The 27,505-nt window shown below is 41.2% G+C and overlaps 2 protein-coding genes across 5 annotated transcripts in view; one reads left to right on the forward strand and one right to left on the reverse strand.

The window, feature by feature from the left end:
* Positions 1-4,959, reverse strand: part of SLC26A8 (solute carrier family 26 member 8) — a 96,977-nt gene extending 92,018 nt beyond the window's left edge. The window contains exon 1 of the mRNA XM_055407279.2: positions 4,599-4,959. The gene's annotated coding sequence lies outside the window, so the exon portion shown is untranslated. The remainder of the gene's footprint in view (positions 1-4,598) is intronic.
* A 192-nt stretch (positions 4,960-5,151) lies between these two features.
* The window catches only part of MAPK14 (mitogen-activated protein kinase 14), an 83,002-nt gene continuing 60,648 nt past the window's right edge, over positions 5,152-27,505 (forward strand). For 2 of the 4 annotated variants that reach the window (XM_055407280.2, XM_055407281.2), the window contains exons 1-2: positions 5,152-5,612; positions 27,339-27,458. In XM_055407280.2, coding sequence (XP_055263255.1) covers positions 5,497-5,612; positions 27,339-27,458 — 236 coding nt within the window. In that variant the 5' untranslated portion in view covers positions 5,152-5,496. The remainder of the gene's footprint in view (positions 5,613-27,338; positions 27,459-27,505) is intronic. The other 2 variants (XM_055407282.2, XM_055407283.2) reach the window with 1 other exon arrangement.

Below are 27,505 nucleotides of genomic sequence, written 5' to 3' on the forward strand. Positions count from 1 at the left end.
GAGTGGCTAGGAGGAGTGGGTGGAAAGCTGTCTTCAAAGGGCTTATCATATAACTGGCTAAAGGCAGCAAGGGACAACATTTTTTAGTTATTGTTTTGTTTCCAGTAGTCATCTCCGGAATTTCTTCAGTTCCATTAGTCTTTCTTGACTTCACAGAAAACCTACTGGCTTGTTTTCTGCACTAACACGACCCTTCCCTTTAAGGTATGAAGATCAGAAGTTATTACTGACAAGTGGCAGATGCACTTTAATGTGGAGAAGATGATGCATTTCAGAAGAAGGTCATCCAAAACACACGGATGGGATAACGACCTTTCAGCTGAGACACAAGAGGGACTGTCTCTTACTGATTCCTAAAATTCCCTGATGGCATATTAAAAAGCAGAGACGTTACTTTGCCAGCAAAGGTCCGTCTAGTCAAGGCTATGGTTTTTCCAGTGGTCATGTATGGATGTGAGAATTGGATGTGAAGAAAGCTGCGTGCCAAAGAATTGATGTTTTTGAACTGTGGTGTTGGAGAAGACTCTTGAGAGTCCCTTGGACTGTAAGGAGGTCCAACCAGTCCATCCTAAAGGAGATCAGTTCTGGGTATTCACTGGAAGGACCGATGCTGAAGCTGAAACTCCAATACTTTGGCCACCTCATGTGAAGAGTTGACTCATTGGAAAAGACCCTGATGCTGGGAGAGATTGGGGGCAGGAGGAGAAGGGGACGACAGAGGGTGAGATGGTTGGATGGCATCACCGACTTGATGGACATGGGTTTGGGTAAACTCCGGGAGTTGGTGATGGACAAGGAGGCCTGGCATGCTGTGATTCATGGGGTCACAAAGAATCGGACACGACTGAGTGACTGAACTGAACTGAACTGAAAATTCCCTGATGCTTCCTGCCATCAGACAAAACATTTAGGTGGGTGGGCCATGATTTGAACAACTTAAGGTTTTATTTTCATATTCTACAAATGTGACATAATTTGGGGCATCTGGATTCACTAATTAATAGAAATTAATCTCTATAGCCCATACTTGGTCTCACAAACAACAGCATCACCTGGGAACTTGTTGGAAATGCTAATTCTCAGGCCCCACCTAACAAGACACAATCAATCAGAAACTCTGAGGATGGACCAGCAGTCTGTTTTAAGAAGCCCTCCAGATGATTCTGGTACACAGTGAAGTATGAAGACCACTGTAAATGTAGCTAATTATCTTTATTCAGTCAGACAATCAGGATTAAATTGGGGGAACTGTTAATATAGGCACTTTTGACCTAGCTCCTTCATCCCCATACTACCTCTATCCATCCACCCATCCACTGATTCTTTTACATAAGGTGCTAAAAGTATTTTAAAAGCCAAGAGTAAAATATTTAAATACAACCCAATTCAACCCAATCTTCTATTACCCCAATTGATGTGAAATCCTGAAACTTAGTTTTAAGATTATCCTTTCATATGGTCAACTTTCACACGTTCTCTATAATCGTGGGAAAGTAAAATTCACTTTCAGAATTTCAAAATAAATATTTGTAATTCCATCAGAAACAACAGGCCTTTGCCCATTCTAACTAGGCTCTTATGGTGGAAGGTATGTGGAAAAGAAAGGCACAAGCAAAGGGCATTGCTTTTGGTACCTTTCCGTCACTTGGTCTAGAGGCTGGGGATGAATGATCAGAGGACAGCCCGCAAGAAGCTGACCATCCCGACACACAGACAACTGTCTTTAATGCGACCTGGTGAGAGTATTACCAATGGGCTGGTTGGAGAGAAACTCGTTGGTGTGGAGATGTTGGAGAAGGGGTTGCTGCGATCCACCAACAGAACTTGAAAGGAATAGAAAGGGGCTAAGGTTTGAGTGAACTCCGGGAGTTGGTGATGGACAGGGAGGCCTGGCGTGCTGTGATTCATGGGGTCGCGGAGAGTCGGGTACGACTGAGCGACTGAACTGAACTGAACTGAAGAGAGGTGGGAGTGGGGGCTCAGTTAGAAGGAACAAGAAGAACGGCAGTGAGGTCTAAAAAGCAGAAGGCGCACAACTGGGCAGTCAAGCCTCGGGAGGAGGAGGATGGCGGCGGGGTGCGTTGATCAGGGGGAGACTCGGGCAGCAGACCAGTTCTGGGGCTTATGACGACTCAGACCAACTAGGGTAGAAGGAGTCAGCCTGCCAAACGCACGCGCCGTCTTTCCTCATGGACTTTCAACAACAGGGACCGCACGGAGAGAGAAGCTCCCAGGGACGACCTCATTCATTCATTCCGCAAACACTGACCAAGTGCCCTCGACGAGCCTGACCCTGCGGTGACAGTGGCCCGGGGACTTCCGAGTGTAACGCGGGGGCGGGGCGGAGTGGTCCCCGCACCCAGGGCCGGGGCCCGGGCCCCGCCGCTGCCGCCGCCTGCAGCCCCGGCCCCGGGCGGCTCCCCGGGTCCCTCGGGTCACCTGGTTCCCGGGCTGCGGCGGGAGGGCAAGCGCTGGAGCTGGAGGCAGCTCCGGCCGGGCGGGTGGCGCTGTGGACGCGGACGCCGGCGGTTCCCGAGCCGTTGCGGCCGAACCCACGGGCCTCCTTGATGCCAGGCCTCGCGCGCCGCACTTGGAGTAAGTGATTCACTCTAAGTCTCCCGACGACTCTTGGGGACAGAAGACGCAGGAGGAAAGTGGAGGCTAAGAGGGTTGCCGAGATCTCCAACCCCGAGTGAAGGACGCTCTCCTGCCCAGCTCCTTCCCCCAAGACCCCTTAACCTCCTTCTGAAGCTCAGTCCCTGTCACCCTCTCTTCCTGTCTTGCATTCCCTCTTGGCCCAGCTGCAGTTTTCCACTTGCTTGATTACTGTAGTAATGTCTAATATATTATTCACTTTACCTATGGCTTAAAAAGATATATTTACGTCTTTATTTAGCTGCACCAGGATTTAGTCGCAGCACATGGAAATTCCATCTTCCCAGCTGCAAGTGGGATCTAGTTCCCTGACCAGGGATCAACCCAGGCGCTCTACTTCAGGAGCATGGAGTCTGAGACACTGGACCAACAGGAAATCCCTACCTATACCTTTTCGTAATCTGTCTCATCCCCAGAAGGGCAGGAATTTTTATGTCTTTCTTTAATTGCTGTATCATTGGTGCCAAAGCAATGTGGTAGATCTAGTAAGCGCTCAATAAATTTGTGTTGAAGAATGATCACGCCACTATTCACTGTAGGCTCCACATAGGCAGCCGCTATCTGCCTTTTAACCAACTTTCCATCAGAAGTGCCTGGTACCTAGTAGGCATTCAATATATATTTGCTGACTGAGTGTATTGCTCATCTTCACCCTTTTGGTCACTCTCATGTCATCATCCCAATTTGTTGGATAAATACATGAATTTCTTAGAATTCCAGCTTCCAAGTTTTCTCCCTTTTATCCATGCACTCCCCTTGATCCCCCACTCTTACCTCTCATATCTTTATAGCTACATTTTTGCTCTTGCTTCCTCCTTCTACCTCCGATACTTCTTAGAAAGCTCACTATCTGCAGTTTGGCTTGGAACATTTTAAAGCAACATGTCTTCTAAGGCAAGAGAATCTAGGCTGTCACATTGAATCCAAAGTAAGCTTTCCGCAAATCACCCATGACCCTTGTTTTGGGTTTTATTTTTCCTTGAGAACTGAGGATTCTGCACTGCCTCCTAAGTTGAGATCTTGTCCTTGTTCATAATTTGCTCAACAAATATTTATGGAGTAACTTCTATGTTCGAGGCCCTGAGCTAGATGCTGGGACAAGACAGGCAAAATTTGAGCACTTCAGGGGATGCATAACACAAGAGAGAATAGTCATGGATAGTGATGGGAAGTGTCCTGGCTTGAACCCAGTTATTTCTAAAAGAAATGACCAAGAATAAGATAGGGTCCAATTCTGCTTATTGTAACAAGTTTTAGGGTAGGAATAGGTCAATAGTGAGGTGAAGGTATTGGGTTATAATACCTTGCCCACTCACATTTATTATCTTGTTCAGCTTTCAAGTGGGAATGTAGGGCAGCAATTCTTTTTTGCATAAACTGGAACTAAGGTCGCGGGAGGAGACGGGGATGACAGAGAATGAGATGGCTGGATGGCATCACCGACTCGATGGACATGAGTTTGAGTGAACTCCGGGAGTTGGTGATGGACAGGGAGGACTGGCATGCTGTGATTCATGGGGTCGGAAAGAGTCGGACACGACTGAGCGACTGAACTGAACTGAACTGAAGGTCTAAGAAAGGTCAATTGACTTGCCCAATAGGACACTGCCAGAAAACCACTGTCTGCACTGTTCTTACTCTGAGAGGCATGATTACAATTCTTAAAACCTTCTTTGCGGGAAGCTCTTCAAGGTAGGAATCAGTTTCAAGCCTTCAGGGTAAAGGTTTTAAAAATGTTTCTCCAAGGGAGATACCAAGGACTTTTCTGAACCTGGCGCATATTGTAAAAATGCACAGTCTTGGCGTCCCTCTGGGACCCATCTAATCAAACTCGCTGTGCATTTTTAAGCGCCTAAGGTGCTTCTTCTGCACTTAAAAGTTTGAGAACTACTAGAAGTGTTTGGGTGGAAAAACCTCAACCTTAATTCAGGGCTAATATTTACCTTTGGGACAGATTTCGTCAGCATTCCGAAGAGTAAATGTATGTCCTTGAGCAGATGGGACTGCAACGGCTTTCTGGCCGGAATCTTTCTCTTTTTTTATGCAAGGACTTCTTGGAAATTGGGGGTTTTCCGCCGAGCAGGTGCTCAGCTGCTGGTGACTACCCACCGTTCAAAGGTCTTCTGGCTTTTTTCCCAGACACCCGATTGATTTGTCACTGTCTCTTTCCAACAGGGAGCCAAGCACTTGACCCGCCGACCACGGTGGGGCGCGCGCGGTCTGTGTCGTCTGCTTCTCGGCTCCTTCCCGGGTCCGCCTTCGAGCGCTAAAGGAGAGCAATCCCTTGGAGTTCCTGCCTCTGGGGGCCAGCTGTTGCTCTCTTCTCGCGAGAATTACTTCTCCCGAGCTCTCCCTTCATCAACCCCCCCTCCCGCGGGCAGGTTCCATATTGGGTAAAATCTCGGCTCGAGGAGAGGTCCGGGAGCTGTTCTCGCGAGAGGACAGCGAGAGGCTCCTGTTCGCTGGCTCCGGGAAAGGCGACCACTGGAAGCTCCGCGGGCGCTGCAGCTGGAGCTGTGACCCCGCCGCGCAGCCGGAGTCGGCCGGGTGTGGAGAGCGTGCAGGGAGAGCTGGGCGGGGCGCCAGCCCAGGGCCCCGGAGCGTGCCCCGGCCCTTCGCAGGACTTCCCCCGCTGTCGGTGAGGCGCGTCCAGCCGCTGCGGCTGACAGGGGCCGCGCGCGCGCGCGGGAGTCGTCAGGGTCGCCGCAGCCGCACCTGCGCGGGCGGCCAGCGCAGGGTTCCCCGCCCGGCCGGGCGGGCTACGAGGTCGGGGGAAGCGGGTGCGGGTGCAGGCGGGGCCCCGCAAGGGCCACCTCCTCGCCCCGCGGCCACCGCTGGAAGATGTCTCAGGAGAGGCCCACGTTCTACCGGCAGGAGCTGAACAAGACCATCTGGGAGGTGCCCGAGCGTTACCAGAACCTGTCCCCGGTGGGCTCCGGCGCCTATGGCTCCGTGTGGTGAGTGTCACCGGGCCGGGTGCCTCGCTGGGCCGGGTGTCTCCGTGTGCCCCAGAGTCAGGCCTGCCCCCATGGCTCAGCCATGCACCCAGCGGCAGGAATTTTCCTTGGGGGGAGGGCATCCCAGCCCTCTTCGACCCTGCCCTGCACTCCCTGTCCCCCTTGCTCCCCCACCCTGCACGCCCGCGTAGATGGTCAGCTGTGTGTAGGACGCAGGTCCACGGTGGGCGGTGGGTGATGGTGTTGGAGCCGGGCCCTGACTCGCACCCTGCGCGTTCCCTTGCCGGGGGCGGGGGGTGTTGGTACGGGGGCAGGAACACAGGTCCCTCTTCGGAGGTCTCTCCCTGCTGGCATCGAGCAGAAAGACTCTCTCGAGATGTGCCTGCCCTCGGAGCAGACAAGCCCGGGGAGCTGCCCGGAGAAGCAGAAGGGCAAAGCTCGACTGCGGTCATCTGAACAAAACTAAGGACGAAGGGCGTTGAGTCCGGGCTTTTTTGCAAACCTCTGTCGAAATTGCATTTTGAGAAGGGTTCTTTTTGAATTCGCACTTGAATTAGCAGCTATCCAGGGAGCTTAAAATACCGACTTTATCTCGGTGAGCCCTGTGCCAGCTTGAGTGGTGTGTTTCCGATTCAGTTGAAAGCGTATTTCCTTTTCGCGGAGTGGGGGGTGGTGGTAGTGCCTGCAAACACACTGCAGCTTGAGAAGCTGGCGGCCTCTCTGATTAGTCACATACCACTGCTCATTTAAGTATTGTTTGAGAAAACAGTTTTCTCCTTTGGAGCAAGTGAGGTTCAGATCCGTTGGACGCCCTCAAGATCAAAAAGTTATTAACAGTGCTGCGATGTATTATAAATATTTTTTAATCGTGATAATTCTTGTGAAACACTGTGTTTTTAAAGTCCCTTAGAGGGTTTGCAGAGAACTTAAGCTGCACTTACAGCCTGAGAGGTACATAATGGTTTTCATGGGATATGGAGTATATAGCAAAGGAAGGAAGAGACACTTTTCAGCTTTAATTCACACTATGAATGTCTTTTGAATTAAACGCTACTGTAAAATTTCCAGACCTCCGTTCACTAACGTTTCTAACTTCTAAGGTTTTATAGACTGTATTTTAGATTTTGTGTAATTTGAGAGCTGATCTGAAGCTATTCCTTGTAATTCCTGTGCATGCATTATTTGCAAAGAGGTCTACAAAATTAGTTTTTTGTTTCGCGGCAGATTCCAGGCTTTTAGACTTGTTAATCTTTGAATATAATTCCTGTGTTTCTTAAAGCCCCAGCATGAATTTCCTGTTTGGTAGAATCTTCTGGGTAATTGAGATTGTGCAATTGTGTCCAGCAACAGATCATATTGCCTTTTCTAGTTCAGGCTGCTTGAATGATGTCGCTGATGGCCCTGTGCTTGACATCTTTTTTCCATTTTTATAGCGTGCTGTTGATTTGCTAATTTTTGAAGATGTGTTTGGATCATTGCTCCTTTAATAGCTCACTTGTTTAAGGCCAGTTTTCATTCTGGAATTGACACATTAATTTTTGTGGTACTGAATTTTTGTTTCCAATCATTATTGTTTAAACTTTAGTGGCTGTGATCCGGCTCAACTGTGGGGAGTTCAGTGAACTGTTTGCAAGGTTTCCCTACAATTGATGTGAATAACTCAGCCCTGGCACTGGAGATTCAGTGAAGTGCTGATAAAACATGAACTCCACATTTTTTAGTGCTTTATTTTTCTGGTTTATAGAAGGCATCAAAACTGACACTTGGAAGTAATTTGTTAAACAGGTTTTAAAAATACATTCACATTGTATAAAATGTAAAAGGCATAGAAAGACTGTGAAAAGTTTCCTTTCTCTTTCTCCAGTTGTAAGAGTTCTCACCCCTGTTTCTTGTGTGTCTTTCTGTGGAGGCAGTTCTGCTAAGGGTATTTAAAGTGTAACCTATAACATATTGGTGGAGAAAAATAACCAATATTATGTGACAATTGACTGTAAACAAGTATAGTTGATCTTGGATTGAAAATATCAGAATTTACATTCACATGTGTTATCTCATCCAGAGTAGTTATTTCAAGTTGTTCTTTCAGTTGGCAGCTTTCAGGTGTGGCAGAAAAGAAAAATGTTTTTTAAACTTCTCTTAGAATCCACTTTGGAGCCTGTGTTATTTTTCACTATCTTCATTTTTTTGAGAGCAGATTTGATTTAGGAAATAACAAAGTTAGATTGAATCCAAATAATTTGGAGAATTTGGACTCAAGTCTGGTGAAAAGATTAGGCAGCCAGGTTGGTGATACTGTGTGAGGTCAAATAGGAGTTGTAACCATAAAGTAATGACACAGAATTTCCTGTGTGACTTGTAGAACTGGATTGAAGTCTGTTCCAAAAAAGAATCTCTGAAAGTATTTCAAGGAATGCAACATCACTGAAATAATGTGTCAGTTTCCTAATTTGATTGCTCTGAAGTGTTAACTTTAAAAAATTTTAAAAAATATTAAGCCAATTTTCAGTATTTTCATTTGTACTAAGTATCTAGTAAAGCAAGTGTGATAACTAATCGTGAATTAAAGATCAAGGAATAAAAATAGAAATTTGAGTTTTTGAGTTTTACAAATATGCCTTTCCTTCTTAAGGGGTAAAGGGAACTAAACTAAAGCTTGCAACTTTTTAAGGAACTTTGTGTGCTGTCAGTGAGGGGAAATGAAGCAAAATTGTTCAAGAGTACAGTGTTGCAAAGCATTGATTTTGTGGTTTGGGGACAAAAGGGGTGGGGGAGGATCTTTGTGGTGAGTTTAAGGAAATATAAACAGGAACTTAAATGCCTTTCCTCTGGTGTATGGGTTTTCCAGACTCTTGCCTTTGATTACAGGAGGTGGGGCAGTAGTAACCATGAAACAGGTGAGAGATCAGAATTATTCTTAAATCATATTTAATCACTTATGAAATAATATTTATTGAGTACCAACTATGGACTGGCAGCTTAGCACGCACACATCTTTAGGGGCGTCCCAGGTGGTGCTAGGGATAAAGAACCCGCCTGCCAATGCAGGAGACACAGGTTTGATCCCTGGGTGGGGAAGATCCTGTGGAGGAGGAAATGGTAAACCACTCCAGTATTCTTGCCTGGAGACTCCCCATGGACAGAGGAGCCTGGTGGGCTACAGTCCATAGGGTTGCAAAGAGTGGGACATGACTGAAATGACTTAGCACACTCATGGACCAGATAGCAGGCTAGGTTTCTTGAGCTAGAGTGTTAAACAAGACAAAGACAGTTCATTCCCTGGTAGGGTTTATAGTATGATGTGAATAATAACTACGTTTTATGGATTGCTTTCTATGTTCTGGGCATTGTTCTGTGCTGTTTATACTTATCATCAGTATATAAAGTATATACCAAACCTTTGGTAAAAGAATGGCAAAATTTACTAAGAGGTCAAATCCAACATCCTAAATGCTTTGTGAAAATGAATGTAAGAAAGATAAGTGAAGCTGAGTTTTTTAATATTAATAGCCACTCATCATTTTAAATCTTTAAAAAAAAAAAGAACAAAACATGAGCCAGGGCATAGATAAATAATGTCATTATAGAGTGTGCAGAGGTAACTTTCCTGATTCCTAATCAGTGAGAGGGGTGTATGTGTGTGTGTTAGTTGCTTAGTTGTGTCTCACTCTTTGCAACCCCATAAACTGTAGCCCATCAGGCCCCTCCGTCCATGGGATTCTCCAGGCAAGAACACTGGAGGGGGTTGCCATTTCCTTCTCCAAAAGGAACTATAGAAAGAAAGAAAGTGAAGTCGCTCAGTTGTGTTTGACTCTTTGAGGCCCCATGGGCTGTAGCCTACCAGGCTCCTACATCCATGAAATTTTCCAGGCAAGAGTACTGGAGTGAGAGGGGTAGCCTTTTATTTTTCTAGTGGCGATATAAGCCCATGCTGATCTTTCTTTCCATTTGCTCTTCTTTGTAACCAAAAGCAAGGTGACTGGCTGCATGTTACCAGTACCAACCAATAAATATTTAAACACAATGGCAAAATATTTGTATTATTGATGTCTAAAGACTTTTAAGAAAGAGTTCATTTAAGTTGGCTATAAAGTCATTGTTTGTCAGATTCCCATTTTCCACGGGCTCCCATTTGAAAATAAGGGTATCCTGAACCTCTCGCATTTCAGTTCTGCCACCTTAATTCCTTGATACTGAGGACTACTCTGCCTTTGATTTCCCTGTACTTTAGCCTCAAAGATCTATTAATATCTCACTTTAGTATTAACAAACATTTTTATGGGATTTTATACTTTATAATGTATTTGCATTCAAAGCATTATTCAATTTTCACTGGCTCTGTGAAGGCTAGTATTAACCTAGTTTTATAGATGAGGAGCTGGACTCATTAAAGGAATGGTATACAGTACTACTTTGGATTTGGTTCTGTGATTTCAGTACTTCACAATTCTCCTTTCCTATGCTTTAGGCTGCTAAGATTGTCTGGTGGCACCTTCTCTGGTGCTGTTTGCCTCTCCTCACCCTCCTTTTGAGAAGAAAGGGGTTGCTGGGTCATTTGAAATAGTAGAGCTATGACTAACCAATCCCACCAGTGTAAGTAAGCCTGGCTAACCTGAGGTAATGACTTATTAAAGTCACATCTCTTCCTCAGAATTGATGGACCAGTTCCCAAAGAATTATCAGTGCAAATAATTAATTCCTGAATTTATGAATCCCTTTTGTTTGAAATTCTTCTGTGCACATTTTGGAAAGTTGAGACTATCTGTACATGTTTCTGTTATGTAAGTACAGGATATAAATAGAAATAACTGCTTCTCTAGGCCTTTGAAAATACCTTGGATTTTTGCTCTTTGCTGTGAAATTTGGTATTGATTTTTTCCTATCCAAGAAGTATAATTATTGTAGAGCTCAAAGAAAAAAAAAACCAAACCAAAAAAAAAACCACACCTTGTTATGAAGTGGGTTCCCTTGGCTCTGAAACCTAGAAATCTTTTCATGGTTGTCATGTACTTGGAAGTGATTCATGTGTTTCTTCAGGACAAATGAAAACAGAACTTCTAAACCTGCAGTTTCTGTTAGTTTGTTTAAGTAAATGAAGCTTTTAGTATTAGAAGTAGTTGTCTTTGCATAATGTTTCCATAAAGTAAGTACGTGTGCGTTAAGATTTTATAAAGTTAACCAATTTCCCAGCATTTTATCCTTTAAATAATTTATTCTAGGGAGGAAGTAGGTGGTGGTTTGTAGATTCTGCACTTTTGACAATGGATCCTGGGTTCTGACATACTTGGCTCCTAGGCTGAATGTTGGGGAGAAAAAAGTACAGAAGAGAGAGGAGTCCAGAATGACGCCTAAGTTTTGGCCTTGGACAGATGGATAGGTCTCAGCTTTGGGGTCTTATAGGGTGTATGGTTGTGGAGTTAAAGACAGAGGAGGATGGGTTCATGCTCATCTCCCTAAGGATGGGACTCCTGTCTGTTATACTGATACTTTGAACACCTATTGTGTGTGTGTGTGGGGGGGGGTCACTTTTTAGGTGCTAGAGATGGAGTGTGAGCAAAACATGAAAATTTCTGCCCGTAAGAAGCTGTCAGCTAAGGGGAAGGGTAATAGAGGTAGACAGTAAATAAGTAATTAAGATTTATAGCATGTCGGGTGATAAGCACTACGGGGAAAATAAAGTAAGGAAAGGGGAGGGAGACTGGGATAGCTGTTGCACCTTTAAGCAGGGTAGGCAGGGTAGGCCTCAGTGATGGAGTAACAGCTGAGCAAAGACCTGAGGGAAGTGATGGACACTGGTTGGACTTGAGTGGGAAGGAAGCACATTCCATGCTGAAGGATCACCACATGCAAAGGGCCTATTCTCCGAGCTCACTCTGCACTGGGGTCCCTGCTTTTTCCTTTCTGTTTCTTACCCATTCAGAGGTGCTAATTGTACTTTAGGGCAGAGTGGAGGAGTCAGATGAATTGGTGTGCAGCCGTGACCCATGCTCCTTCCAGAAGGCTCAGTGTCCCTGAGCCAGTACTTTCGGTGGGCCCTAGAAATTCAGGGTACTCTGGTCCAGCTCTTTAAATAACATGTGAAGCTTACTTCACTTTCAGGTTTCTGTTGCCAAAAGGAAGGGAGCAAAGAGATTAGCTCTAGACTTCTGGTGACAAAAGAAGATTAGCCTGCTGGCAGATTGAATGTTTTCTAACTTGTTTGGGCTTCTAGGTTTTTTCTTACTATTGGGTTATTTTTAAAAAGTCATTTTTACCTTCTTTTAGCTCTTAAGATCTCATTTATTTTCTGTTTTATTTGGCCATGTATCTGCTTTACATTCCTCTGCCTTTCCACTATTAACAATAATTTTAGTAGCTGTTGGATTATTACCTGCTAACAATATTTTGGCTCCGAGCCCCCAATGAACTTCTCCGTTAACTTGAATAAATTTTATGGATTGAAAGGTTCTACACATGTGGCCCCATTAAGAACCTGTAGGATTTATTTATTTTCTTTTCTGCCTTTACAGATAAAAGTTTCTTTCTCTTATGAAAGCCATCCCCTTTTTACTGCTCTATCATCGAGTTGCAGAAAATAAGTATTCCTAAACACAGATTCCCATGACAACATAACAAAAAGGTAATAGAACAAATGTTTATTTTGTCTAAGCCTGCTGTCTGAGTAACTTTATACCCTGAGCATGTTGGCTCCTGTTGCTTTGAATGATGTTACAGATTTCCTTGTTTTCCTCAAAACCTTCTCCTCTTAGGCCTTGATGACATTGTCACTGTGCCTGGCACACAAAGGAAGATACGTGAGTGTGTGTGGCTCACAGTCAGTCTACCCACAAGTATGCGTCTGTTGCTTTCCCAAGCTAAGGGCCAGAGTATAGGCGTCACACATCATTATACCCCCCCCAAAAAAAATCATGAAAAACCCACACCAGTTTCTTCTTTGCTTTCTTAACTTCGTTAATTTAGTTTGGGCAATGCTAAAGCGCTGTTGGAGGTGTTCTGTTTATAAAGATTGAAAAAAATAAAAAAGCAGAAAGGGTTCTTGCTTTTGAAAACAGCAGTCTAGAAGGGGCACATTTGTGTTGCTTTCTCGGAGATTATTTTTGGAAGTCCTTTGTAGCTTTTCTTTTCTGCACTCTTTCAGCTTTAGTTGCCTTCTCCAATCTACTTTTCTGTTTCTAATGTTTTAGATTCTTCCTTGTCTCTCTTGAATCTAGTGACATACTGGTAACTTTTGTACATCAAGGGCAGCTTTTTTGCGAGGGTATGTGTTTGAAATCTCTGTCAGAGAGACCTTTCCATCTGATTCAGAACTAGAAAGTGATGACATCAGCATGTGCCCACAAGAGGTCAGAACTTCTTCTTTTGATCTGCTGAGGGCTCAGGGAGGCTGTGTCTTAGGGAAAGAAAGGGACAATGAGGGTAAGAGTCCTCTAGACACTTAGGTGCATGCATGCTCAGTCATTCAGACATGTCCAACTCTTTGTGACCTCATAGACTGCAGCCCACCAGGCTTCTCTGTCCTTGGGATTTTCCTGGCAAGAATACTGGAGTAGGTTGCCATTTCCTTCTCCAGGGTCTCAATACTTAATGCAACTCTGTAATTCCACATGGGGTAGTGTCTCTGACCTTCTCACCCCGCAAATTGTTTGCTGTTGTTCAGTCGCTAAGTCGTGTCCAACTCTTTGCGACCCCATGGACTGCAGCACACCAGGCTCCCCTGTCCTCCACTATTTCCCAGAGTTTGCTCAAATTCATGTCCATTGAGTTGGTGATGCTGTCTAACCATCTCATCCTATGCCACCCCCTTCTCCTTTTACCTTCAATCTTTCCTAGCATCAGGATCTTTTCCAGTGCATTGGCTCTTTGCATCAGGAGGCCAAAGTATTGGAGCCTCAGCTTCAGCATCAGTCCTTCCAATGAATATTCAGGGTTGATTCTTTAGGATTGACTGGTTTGATCTCCTTGCTGTCCAAGGGACTCTCAAGAGTCTTCTCCAGCACCACAGTTCAAAAGCATCAGTTCTTCAGTGCTCAGCCTTCTTTATGGTCCAACTCTGACATCTGTACATGACTCCTGGAAAAATGATAACTTTGACTATATGGACCTTTGCTGTCAAAGTGACCTCTCTGCTTTTTAATACACTGTCTAGGTTTATCTTAGCTTTCCCATCAGAGAGCAAGTGTCTTTTAATTTCACGGCTGCAGTCACCGTCCACACTGATTTTGGAGCCCAACGAAATAAAATCTGTCACTGCTTCTGCTTTTTCTCTTTCTGTTTGCCATGAAGTGATGGGACCAGATACAGTGCCCCAAGTCTGTCTGGTGATACTTAAGGTGAAGTGTCTGGTTTATGCAGTATTTTCTGAACTCTTCATTCTTATATTTCCTTATCCTTATGGTAAATATAACTTTATTCTCGTAAATAATTGCTTTATCCTTAATATCCCTAGTAGCAATTTTTTTTTCTCCTCTTCTGTCAAATCCCTCATATAGGATTGTTGGGTAGCTTGAACCTTCTTGAACTTAGACTTTTGAATAAGTTTCTATTTATGTTTTCTTCTCCAGGCTACCACATGCTGGTGAAAATCTTAGTTATCTTTCTCATTTGTTATAGTAAAATATGACTCCTCACTGATCTTAGTATTAAATTGAAGTGAAATATTGGTGTTTGTATCTTATATTGCTAGAAGTTTAATAATTTCCTCACCTGACTAGTTTGACTTGCTTCAGTTTCTGATTCCTAGGTTAGTGTCCTAAATGCCTTATGCTTTGAATCATCTAGTTTGAAATTAGCAGTCTCAATAAATTAAATGATATTGATGCCATCACTTCATGGCAAATAGATGGGAAAACAGTGGCTGACTTTATTTTTCTGGGCTCCAAAATCACTGCAGATGGTGATTGCAGCCATGAAATTAAAAGACGCTTACTCCTTGGAAAGAAAGTTATGACCAACCTAGACAGCATATTAAAAAGCAGAGACATCATTTTGTCAACAAAGGTCCGTCTAGTCAAGTCTATGGTTTTTCCAGTGGTCATGTATGGATGTGAGAGTTGGACTATAAAGAAAGCTGAGCGCCAAAGAATTGATGCTTTTGAACTATGGTGTTGGAGAAGACTCTTGAGAGTCCCTTGGACTGCAAGGAGAGCCAACCAGTCCATCCTAAAAGAAATCAGTACTAGGCGTTCATTGGAAGGACTGATGTTGAAGCTGAAACTCTAATACTTTGACCACCTGATGCAAAGAGCTAACTCATTTGAAAAAACCCTGATGCTGGGAAGGATCGAGGGCAGGAGGAGAAGGGGACGACAGAGGATGAGATGGTTGGATGGCATCACCGACTCAATGGACATGGGTTTGGGTGGACTCCGGGAGTTGGTGATGGACAGGGAGGCCTGGCATGCTGTAATTCATGGGGTTGCAAAGAGTCGGACACGACTGTGCGACTGAACTGAACTGAACTGATGCAAAAAGGGAAAAAATAGCAAATTAAGAGAATAGACAATAACTATTATGAGCATCTATCAAGCTGTGTTTACATTCCCAAATATAGTGTACCACTAGGATTACTCATCCTGTTGACATCTTGGGTCGATATTTTTGTTGTTGTTGTGGGGACTGTCTTGTACATTGTTGAGTATTTAGCATCCCTGTATCCCTACCCACTAGATGCCAGTTGGAACCCTCGGTGTGACAACCAAAAATGTTTCTAGACATTGCCACATGTAATCTGGGGGCAAAATCACCTTTGGTTGAGAACTGTTTATAAACCCTGTATGTTTGGATTGATTGGCCCTGAGTAAAAACTTGATAGGGTCAGTTGAACTTTCTACCTGCAAAAGGAAACAATATATTTTCTGTGCGTATTCCTTTTGAATTCATTGTCCAATGCAGACTCAACAATGGTCTTGTTCATATACTGTCCATCCAAGTTTATTGTTCCAAACCTAATGTCAAGAATGTCTAACCCTTTGGATTTCAAGGCTATTGAAAAGTAATGTTTCATGCCTCCCCCTGATTATTTTTCTACATATTTCTTGAGGACAGTCTTTGAGATATTAACTACCTTAGGATTAGATTCAGGTTATAAACTTGTATGGTTCAGCCTTAGATATGTGGAGCCGATACTTGAAGAAAGCTTTTCATTAACACTGTTGAATGACAGTGGTCATGAAAATTACAATCAGGAAATGAGCCAGTTTCCTAAAGATTTCTGTAACTCTAGGTATTAAGGCAGCATAATTTTGGAAGTTTGAATATGTGTATTTTTGTATTTATGTTTTAGTAAAAAAAATCTGTTTGGCATTCATCTGACAGTTTTAAATGGCTTCCAGTGTATAAAAGAAACAGATATAATAGATTAGTGAGTATGTTTTATATATATATATTTAATATATATATATAGGGCTTCCCAGGTGGATCAGATGGTAAAGTGTCTGCCTGCAATGCAGGAGACCCAGGTTCAGTCCCTGGGTTGGGAAGATCTCCTGGAGAAGGAAATGGCAACCCACTCCAATACTCTTGCCTGGAAAATTCCATGGATGGAAGAGCCTGGTAGGCTACAGTCCGCAGGGTCACAAAGAGTCAGACAGGACTGAGCAACTTCACTTTATATATATATATATGTTCACTAACGCATTGTATCTGTTTCTTTTATACACTGGAAGGTGTGTGTGTGTGTGTATATATATATATGTATGTGTGTGTGTGTGTGTGTATATATATATATATACACATATATATATATGGCTTTCCTGGTGTCTCAGTGGTAAAGAATCTGCCTGCCAGTGCAGGAGACATAAGGTTTGATTCCTTACCTGGTAAGATCTACATGCTGTGGAGCAACTAAGCCCATGTGCCACAACTACTGAGCCGGTGCTCTAGAGCCTGGAAGCCGTAAATACCAAGCCTGGGTGCTGCAGCTTCTGAAGCTCATGCACTGCAACTGGAGAGTAGCCCCCACCTGCTGCAACTAGAGAAAAAGCCCGAGCAGCAGTGCACATCCAGCACAGAGAAATACATAAATGAATAAGTTTTTTTTTTTTTTTAATATTGATGTATACAGAAATTTGGAGGTCCAGTGGGCTATAGTAGCTAGAATGTTTCATGGAGGAAGAAGGATTTGAGGATTATTTTGAAGGATGGGTAGTATTTGGAACATTTCTAGAAAGGGAACATTTTTAGGTAACAGGGAAAACGTAACTAAGAAAATTAGATATGAGATGGACTAGCCTGACAGGAGGAATATCTCAGATAGGGTGGACCCACTTCTGGTTTTCATTCTGCTGTGCTTCAGAATCACTTGTGGAATCTTTAAACATACAGGTGCTTGGGTCCTACCTCCAGAAATAATTAGGTCTGGAGTAAGATTAAAGCAATTGCATTTTTCTAGGCAGTAGAGAGCTAGCTATAGTTTCTTGAGTTGTAAAGTAGGAGGAGAAGTATTTTAAAATTGATCTGATTGGAGTGTTACAGAATGGATTGCAGGAAGCAAACATGTTGCTTTGTAAAAGTCTTTAGTAATTTATGTGTGTTTCTGTTCAACCTGACTCCCCAGTTGGACTTCTTAATTCCTTGAGGTCAGGATCTTTGGTATTTACTTACTAATCTTGCATTATGTTCTTAAGGATAAACAGATAAATACATTATAGCTTCTGCTCTCCTTTAAAGTCTAAATTGGGAAACAAATATATAAAGTAATACCTGTTTTTTTTTTTCAGTTCAGTCTCTAAAGAATTGGCTGCATTATATTGCTGATTGTAGTAATTCTTAGATTCTATCTGTTAACTGCTGAGTAAATGTGCATTTTAACTTGTAGAAATGATATTTTAGTTTTCCATAGCATAATAACAAATGATCAAGGATTTGAACTCTTGGTTATGTTTTAATAACTGCTCTATCTTACTGTTACCTCAGAAATATACTCAACCTCAAATTTCAGAGTAAGAGATCTAAACATGCATATTGAAAATTTGCTATGTGATAAAGCCCATGCTGGAAGCTGATCATGAAACTCTTATATAGTAACACATTCATATCCATTTGGAACATTTACTGCCTGTCTTTTATTGTTCATAAAGTTACAGTTCATACATAATTATCTTATGTAAGCCTCAAAACACCTTTGTATGATAAGCAGGGCTAGTGACACCCCCATTTTATTGACTTGGAAGCAGACTCATAGACGCTTTGGCCACGATCATCTGCTAGGAAGTTCCAGAACCAAAACTAGAACTGAAATCTTTTTACTACTAGTTTACTTTTCTCTATGTCAGACTGCCTATGTTTATGCTTAGCAGAATTTTTTGAGATCAAATCATTGAAAGACTATAGAGACCATTCACTGAGATACAAACATAGCTTTGTCTAGTGGAATTTTGGTGATTTTTATTTTCTGGAACAATAAAAAGTACTTACACAGTATTAGCAACAGTAAGCAAGATATTTTCCAGTATTTTGATTTAAAAAACCAGCTTGCTAAGTGTAATGATGTAAAAATATTTGATACTCCTGCTTCAAAGGACTGGCACTTAAATCTCCTCCCCTTGTGTGAAGGCGGTTATTTAGTGACTCACGTTTCTGAAGTATAGAATATGGTAGAAATGATGGAGTGTGACTTCTGAGGGTAGGTCATAAAAGACATTGTGACTCCTGCCTTGGTCTTCCTTTGAGATCATCTGCTCTGGGGCAGTTTCTCAACCTCAGTACTATTGGTATTTCAGCTCAGTTCAGTTGCTCAGTTGTGTCCGACTCTTTGCAACCCCATGAACCGCAGCATGCCAGGCCTCCTTGTCCATCACCAATTCCCAGAGTCCACCCAAACCCATGTCCATTGAGTTGGTGATATCATCCAACCATCTCCTCCTGCCCTCAATCTTTCCCAGCATCAGGGTCTTTTCAAATGAGTCAGCTCTTGGCCAAAGTATTGGAAGTTTCAGCTTCAACATCTGTCCTTCCAATGAACACCCAGGACTGATCTCCTTTAGGATGGACTGGTTGGATTCCCTTGTAGTCCAAGGGACTCTCAAGAGTCTTCCACAACACCGCAGTTCAAAAGCATCAATTCTTAAGCGCTCAGCTTTCTTCACAGTCCAACTCTCACATCCACACATGACCACTGGAAAAACCATAGCCTTGACTAGACGGACATTTGTTGACAAAGTAATGTCTCTGCTTTTTAATATGCTGTCTAGGTTGGTCATAACTTTCCTTCCAAGGAGTAAGCATCTTTTAATTTATTGGTATTTGGGGTCAGATAATTCTTTGTTGTGAAGAATATGTAACAGTATCCCTGGCTTCTACCCTCTAGATTTTAATAGCATCGCCCTCTCATCCCCACCAGACACCCCCGGTTATCTTAAACACTGTGAGATGTCTTCTGAGGGACCTCTGTTGAGAACCACTGCTTTAGGGAAGCCAGCTGCTCTGTTGAGAAGACACTGGAGCAGCCCTGTGGAGAGGTCCACATTGCAGAGAACTAAGGCCTGCTAGTACTGAGTGAACCATCTTGGGAGTGGATACTCCAGCCTCAGTCAAGCCATCAGATGATTCTTTCAGTGGCCAGCATCTTGATAGCAGCTTCAGGAGGAATCATGAGCCAGAACTACCTCACTGAGCTACTTCTGAATTCCTGACTCACAGAAACTGGAATACTAATCTTGTGTAAGCCACCAAAATTTGGGATAATTGATTATCTAGTGATGGATAATTAATACTCATAAGTGTTACTGTAAAAATATATATTTAATATGAGAGTCACAAAAATAGCAAAACCTGAAAGTTGTGAAATCATGTTAATATCTGTTATGTGCATCTCTAGTCGTGTTCATAGCATGTATTTGTAGGGTGTTTTTCTGCATATGAAACCTATGAACACTATTATTGCAAAAGGCTTTTAATTGTAGCAGCAAGGCAAAGTTGATTGAGGATAATACCTAATAGTTACAATGTATTATATGATGTCTACTTAATATTTCAGATTTTCTAGAAAGGAGTTAAAAATTATTTAATGACAATTTATAAAACATGTATTATTGAAACTTTCAAACAGGTAAAAGTAGAGAAGATACATACCCATGGTGGCAACATTCTAACAAGACTTTGGAAAATAATCCCCAATAAAAAAAGTAAAATAATCCATGTATACTATTTTTGCTTTCAATGTGGGATAACTATTGCAGATATATACTTCACCTTTGCAATCAGAGATTTATATTAATTGATACCACAGAGCTTTTAAAGCTTCAGTGAAGAAATATCTTATAGAATTACTCTTTTTCAAATGGAGTAATCTTTTCAGCAAATGAAGATTAAGTACATTTTAATCGCAAATGGTTTGGGATTTTTAGATTGCATGCCTAAGTGAGCTTCTGTATTATTTGAATGTTAGTTTTCATCGGCCTGGTGAAGAATCCACTTGCGATGCTGAGACCCAGGTTTGACCCCTGGGTTGGGAAGATCCTCTAGAGAAGGGAAAGGCTACCCACTCCAGTATTCTGACCTAGAGAATCCCATGGACTGTATAGTCCACGGGGTCACAAAGAGTTGGACACGACTGAGCGACTTTCACTTCACTTCTTTTCATCAGCCTAGTAGAAACTGAAACAGTTGTGAAAAAATTTTTGTTCCAATAGTTTAGAAGCTTTTGAAGGAGGAATTGGACCAGATTAGAAATGGCAAGTATTAGCATATATGTTGCCATTCCCTGAGTGCCAGCCCCATGGCTAATGTCCCTAATAAATTCTATCACAAATATATTTTCCTGTCTGAGTGAGATTTTCATGAAAATATTGCATTTGCCTAAAAGTTTTTGAACTGTAAAGTCTGCAGGGCAAGGTAAGTGATCATTTATATAACTTTTTCCCATTCTGGGCTATATATCTATTGATAAGATTTTTCATATGTCATTGGTGTTTTAAGTCTCTGAGAGGAAGTTTTTAGAAACCAAAAAGCTGGGGATTGGTCATATTGCATGTATTTGTAGCAGCTGTATTATATAACATCTGATTTTCTCCTAATAAACCTGAAAGTGTAATTGTAAGAAGCTGAAGTCCATTTAAAAATACTATATATAGTGCAAGTAGATAATTTTGTGATTTATTTTAAAAATCAGGGTGTTAGGAAGACCTTAAAACAAGGTATTTGAGAGTAGGTACTAATGCTAAAGCTGAAACTCCAATACTTTGGCTACCTCATGCGAAGAGTTGACTCACTGGAAAAGACTCTGATGCTGGTAGGGATTAGGGGCAGGAGGAGACGGGGATGACAGAGAATGAGATGGCTGGAGACGGGGACGACAGAGAATGAGATGGCTGGATGGCATCACCGACTCAATGGACATGAGTTTGAGTGAACTCCGGGAGTTGGTGATGGACAGGGAGGCCTGGTGTGCTGTGATTCATGGGGTCGCAAAGAGTCGGGACACGACTGAGCGACTGAACTGAACTAAAAGAGAGCTGACAGTGTTTCAGCTGTGAAGTTTAAAAGTCAATTTTAAATCCCTTGCTATTCCCAAGAATAATTTTTGAAGTTCTGAAATGAAAAACTTCAGTTTTTGCATGAAGTAGCCTTTCGTTTCATGACATTATTTTCAAAATGGAGGGGAAGAGCATAAGCATCAAAAGTAATACTTGCACACTTGTCTGAATTTAGAAGAAAGAACAAGCAGATTTCTGTAGTAGAGAGAGTGAAGTCATTCAGTCGTGTCCGACTCTTTGCGACCCCGTGGACTGTAGCCTACCAGGCTCCTCTGTCCATGGGATTTTCCAGGCAAGAACACTGGAGTGGGTTGCCATTTCCTTCTCCAGGGGAATCTTCCTGACCCAGGGATCAAACTCGGGTCTCCCGCATCATAGGTAGACGCTTTATCCTCTGAGCCACCAAGGGATATGTGTGTAGTAGAGAGATGTGTCAGAAATAAATCTTTCCAGTATGGTGTTTGTTGAAATTTGTGTCAAGTATAACAGGTAAAGAGAAAGTTCAAAGTTAGTCACCTGAATTACTTAGTTATTTAGAAGGCACATTTAGAAAACTCATTAACCTGGATTCAGTTGGAAAAGAGCCTGAAATTATATGGAGATTTTGTCTCTTTGCAAATTATTTCTCCTCAAGTAGGTATTTTAATTAATTTAGTGTATTAATGAGAATTTGTTAATTCAGTGTAACTACAGATTTTAATTGGAGAAGGAAATGGCAACCACTTCAGTATTCTTGCTTGGGAAATCCCATGGAGAGAGGAGGAGCCTGGTGGCCTACAGTCCATGGGGTCACAAAAGAGTCGGACACGACTTAGTGACTAAGCAACACAACAGATTTTAATATATTTAAATATTTATCTTTACTTCCAAAAATGAGTAAAATTGTGTTGTCTCCTTAACCATTGTTGAAAGTTCCTTTTTCCTTAACATCATTCAGGGGTTAGCGAAGTTGTCTGTGACCATTAAGAGAAATTGTTAAATTACTCCACTGCTTGGCAGGTGGTGGGGAAAAACCAGATTTTTTTTGAGGAAATCTTGGTACAGTTGTTTGTGCTCTCGTGCCCTGTGGATGTGGGCAGCTGTCCTGCTTGGACAGCATCTCACCTTCTAAGAAGTTCTCTCTCTCCCTTTAAGAACCAGTTGGCTCAGCATATCGGTCTGCCTTTACCTTGTAACGCAGACACTGTTCAAGCCAGGTTCCAGTCATAGAGCATAAATACAAAGTTCCTATGTCTCTTTCCTATCAAGGGCTCAGTTGACGAAGTCCTCTTTGGAAGATTGTCTGAGGAGTATGGAGCTAATTATTTATTTTTCTAGAAACACTTAAGATTTCTTCTTGCATTGAGTCTGCCAGAGAGCAGTATGGCATGCTGTTTTGTCCTCCCCTCCCTGCCTTTGCTCATGAACTGTTTTGACCTTATGAGACAGTCCCTGCTGATGGATACTCTTAAGTGAAGAACCATCTGAAACCCACTATTAGAATTGTGTAAGGATGTTGATTAGGACATTGTTACCACATTATACAGTGTCTCCTTCATAAACATACACAGGAGGAACTCTTCTCTGGTTTTATTACAGGAATAATTATGCCTCTCCTCAGTTCTCCAAGTACCTGGATTGTTTTTATTGTATGGTTTCTATGATTCATGTTTTAACTGGTTGTATTCTCGTTGCGATGGCTTTAGTGGACTCAGAGCCAAATTTGGGGTCCACCTCTAACGGGTATTTAGAAAGGACTTCATGATAAGCATTTACACTAACCTCGCCCATACATTATTTCTTATTTATCCTGTTTATTTTCCCCTAATCATGTACTCTTATGTCAAATTGTATATATATCATTCTAGGCTGCTTTAAATCCCTTGTAAAATAAAACAGGGTGTATGTAAAGTAAATTTAGAAATTAAAAAAAATTAGGATATTAAGAATCTAGTAAGCCAATTTTTTCTTTCAGGGAGGGGGAGGCTGGTATGAATGGATAACAAAACATTTAATTTTATTTAATGAATATTATGGTGTCTTAGGCAGTAGATTCATAGTCAGCAGTAGGTAAGTGACAGTGATGTTTTCACAACATAATAGCGGTTTGTAATGAATTTATATTTCTCCCTTTAATTTTTTTTTGCTGTATCAGTATCAGTGCCTTTTTTATAAAGCATGAGTTGATTTTAGGACTTTATGACTTTACAATTGGGGAAAAACTTACTGAGCAATGTGTCCTGGATTTTAGTTTGGAGAACCTGATCTTCATAAAGATAATTCCATTTTATGATGTTGTTCATGAAAACAGTTTTATTTATAGTTGCAGTTTTTAAAATGTGATTAAGAGGAACCTTCCCAACTATAATATGAGTAAGTATAATGATAAAGGAAAAGCCAGTAGCTGGGGTTGTCCTTATCTCAGAAAGCTTGGCATCCTGGAAAAAATAGTGAGCATTGAAATTAGGTCTGAATTTGAATCCCACTGCAAATGAGTTATATACCCTTCGGTGAGTTGTTAATATTTATGACCATTAGTTTCTTATTTTGGAAGTAAATGATCTTACAAAGTTATTATAAGGATTAAATGAAATATTTCCCAAATAATATGTGGCATGATCAGCTATTCAATAATTTGGGTTTCTTTTTCTCTGAGTATTCAATTGATTTTATCAGGTGGTTTTAAAAAAATGACTAGGAATTTCTTTTTTTTGTTTGTTTGTTTGTCCATCTTATATTTATTTATTTTTAAATTTTATTAGAAAACTGAAATATACAATGTGTTTATATCACTCACTGAGTACATGGCATTTAAAAACAACATCATTACAGAAAGATAACAAAAATACAAAGTCTTAAAACCTACGGGATATGGAAAACATTATTCACGGAGGCCTTAAATGTAGTAGACTTTACATAAAAAGGAAAAGCAATGATCATACAAGTATAAAGCCAGTTTAAGAAGTTAGCAAGATAAACAGAATAATCATAAAGAAAAGAAAGCACCTAATACATACCAGGTATTAATGCAATAAAAATAAAGATAAAATTGAGAGGCTTAACAGAGTCAAAACTGCCTTAAAAAGCTTCTCTAAAAAGGGAAACAACAGGTAACAATAATCAACAAAAATAAATAAATAAATTATTAGGAATTTCTTCTTTGGGTAATTACAGTCAGTGTCTAATTTAGGGTGAAAAATGTGGTTTCCTCTTTGAGTATTGCTTTGATTAGTGATAGAACAGGTTAGGTCAGAGCAAGTTAAATGCTTAAAGACATGAAGGAAGGGATGGAACGTGTATTTGCTTTAGCAGCTTTGGCCATGGGATTACTAACTAATAATCTGAGAGCAGTTTCTCTGAAGAATTCCTGTTTGTTCTCTTTTGTAGGTAAAATATGTTTTAAAAGGTGGGAGTGTATGTCCTTTGAAGTAAAAATTATTAGTGTGTTCTAAGGAAATCATGCAATTATGGAAGAAGCAGTGTGAGTGAAGATGTCTGTTGTAGTAGTGTTTATATTATTAGTGTGTATGAAATAGCTATGCTGCTGCTGCTAAGTCGCTTCAGTTGTGTCCAACTCTGCGACCCCATAGATGGCAGCCCACCAGGCTCCCCTCTCCCTGGGATTCTCCAGGCAAGAGTACTGGAGTCGGGTGCCATCGCCTTCTCCGATGAAATAGCTATAATAAGACAATAAGTAGATTGTGGTTCACCTATTTTTGAAATTATGGTAAATGATTGGTAAAATGGAAAATGGTTATGGCTTAGATAAGGAGGATAAAACTTGTTTGCATACTTTGAGACTAGCCCTGTAAGTATCATTTGAAGGAAATATAGTTGTCAGTAGTGGTTTTATAAAATTTAGAAAGCATGCCTCTTTTTGTTTGCTTTAGGGTAACAGAAAAGCACAGATGACTTATGCTTCTAACTTTAGTAACAACCTTATTAAAAGATACAAGCTCATTAAAAAAAAAAGAGGATAGAAAAATGTATATTAAAAAGTAAAAGTGTTAAAATCTTGAGTATATTAGACACTTCTTCTCTGCTTATGTGTGTATACCTGAATGAGTTTACATTTTTTCCCCCACAGATGGGATAATCCTTTACTTCTAAAACTTATTGTCTTTCCCATCATCAGTATAACAAGAATCTCGTTAATGGCTGCAGTGTATGGTACGTGTAATATTTATCATAGTTTATAACTCCCCTGTATTGGATATTATGGTAGTTTGTAGTTTTGTTCTTGTGAACAAGCTGCAGTGAACATTTATGTATTTTGAATCCAACTTACATATTTATATTTTTATTGTTTGTTTTTATTTTTGTTACATATTTATATTTTTATTGTTTCTTTTTATTTTTGTTGCATATTTATATTTTTAAACCCAACTTATATATTTTTAAACCCCGCTTTTTAAAAAGTGTAATAAGGGTCGGACACGACCGAGCAACTTCACTTTCCCTTTTCACTTTCACACATTGGAGAAGGAAATGGCAACCCACTCCCGTGTTCTTGCCTGGAGAATCCCAGGGATTGGGGAGCCTGGTGGGCTTCTGTCTATGGGGTCACACAGAGTCAGACACGACTGAAGTGACTGAGCAGCAGCAGCAGTATTTACACTATATTATTGGGCATTCTTTGCTTTCATGTATGTTTCATCATCCCAGTAGTTAGATAGTTAAGTTCTGACATCAGTGTATACTATGTGTACTATGTTTAATGTTTCTTTTGTATCCACAAGAAATCTCATGAAGGAGAAATTTCAGTAAATACCTAGGAAGTGATACTTTGGTAATTATGAAGATACCACATCATTGACTAGTGTTTTAGAGTCACAGGAAGTAGTATAACTTATAGAGATTAAAAACTTCCCCTTTATAAAGTAATGTATATTGAGTTAAAAGTTATTTCTTATGAAATACTATTCATTAATATTATTCTAAGTTCAATATAAGATCACTGGGAGAACTTCTTCCATATGAGATGCAATTAATAATAATAGGACACATTTTCGGAGAAGGCAATGGCAAGCCACTCCAGTACTCTTGCCTAGAAAATCCCATGGATGGAGGAGCCTGGTAGGCTGCAGTCCGTGGGGTCGCTAAGGGTCGGACACGACTGAGCGACTTCACTTTCACTTTTCACTTTCACACATTGGAGAAGGAAATGGCAACCCACTCCAGTGTTCTTGCCTGGAGAATCCCAGGGTTGGGGGAGCCTGGTGGGCTTCCGTCTATGGGGCCACACAGAGTCAGACACGACTGAAGTGACTTAGCAGCAGCAGCAACAGGACACATTTTAGAATAGAAACAGAGTCCATACAATTAGAATATATTTTAAGTGAACTGAGCTGTTAGTTAAGTTGAACTTGCTTTTCTGATATGGTATAGTGGCTAAAGCGTTCATGCTTGAAACTCACACATGGATTTGAATCCCAACTCTGCCATTTTCTGTCTGTGTAGACACTTTAGTCAACCTCTCATCTGTAAAATGGAAATAATAATATTGTCTTCTTATAAAGTTGTGATGCAGGTGTTCATTCATGTAAAAATTAAAACCAGTGCCTAACAGTAATAAACACTCAATACAAATGTAAGCCTTTAACATTAATATCAATTTCTTGTTGAATGCTATTGAATTTATAAGAATTGAGGGCCAAATGATAAAGTTGAAGTTTTTTCTTTTATATTTCATTTTATATTTTCATTAAGCATTTATTCAGACTGGACCATGAGCCAGGCATTACTCTAAGTCCTATGTAATATAGTATTGAATAAAACAGAAGACTCTGCCTGCAAGGTGCTTATGATGAGTGGGGAAGACAAACATCATTATGTCTAATATTTGAACTTTACCATGGACCAGGCCCTTTTCTAAACCTATTACAAAAGTTATCACATTTAGTCCTAACAAACATCCCACAGATGAGATGTAAACATTATCCTCATTTTATATATGAGGCTGAGAGAATTTAATTAACTTCCTCAAGGTTATATAGCTTCTAACTGGCAGAACTGGAATTAAAATTCAGGTAGTCTTAATACCAAAGCCCCAGTCCTTATTTAACCACTCTGCTGGATGGTAGATAAACATACAGTAATAAATTGTGATTATTGAAGTTTGCAGGGTACTGATTAACCCTAGCCTTCCTTTTGCTGAATAATACAAAGTCAGATAGAGATACAAATAGAGATAAAAATATGTACTTTATTATTGAACAGCTGATATGGGGAATGATCTGGCCAGGCAGCTCAAACAGGCCTCTTCTTTCTTCCCTAGTGAAATGAATTTGCACACTCAGCCTCAGGCAGGTCAGCTTGAAACCTGTGGCAGTGCTTGCTCCTGGAGGCACCAACAGGCTGCCCAGCAGAGGAGAGGGAGAAAGCGCTCAGCCTACAGGTAGGCTGGCAGGACTTGAGGTGGAGAGCTGAGGAGGACGGGTCACC

Source organism: Moschus berezovskii, chromosome 23 (assembly GCF_049115385.1).
Source record: "Moschus berezovskii isolate FMDL1 chromosome 23, NW_MosBer_1.0, whole genome shotgun sequence".
Lineage (NCBI taxonomy): Eukaryota > Metazoa > Chordata > Mammalia > Artiodactyla > Moschidae > Moschus > Moschus berezovskii.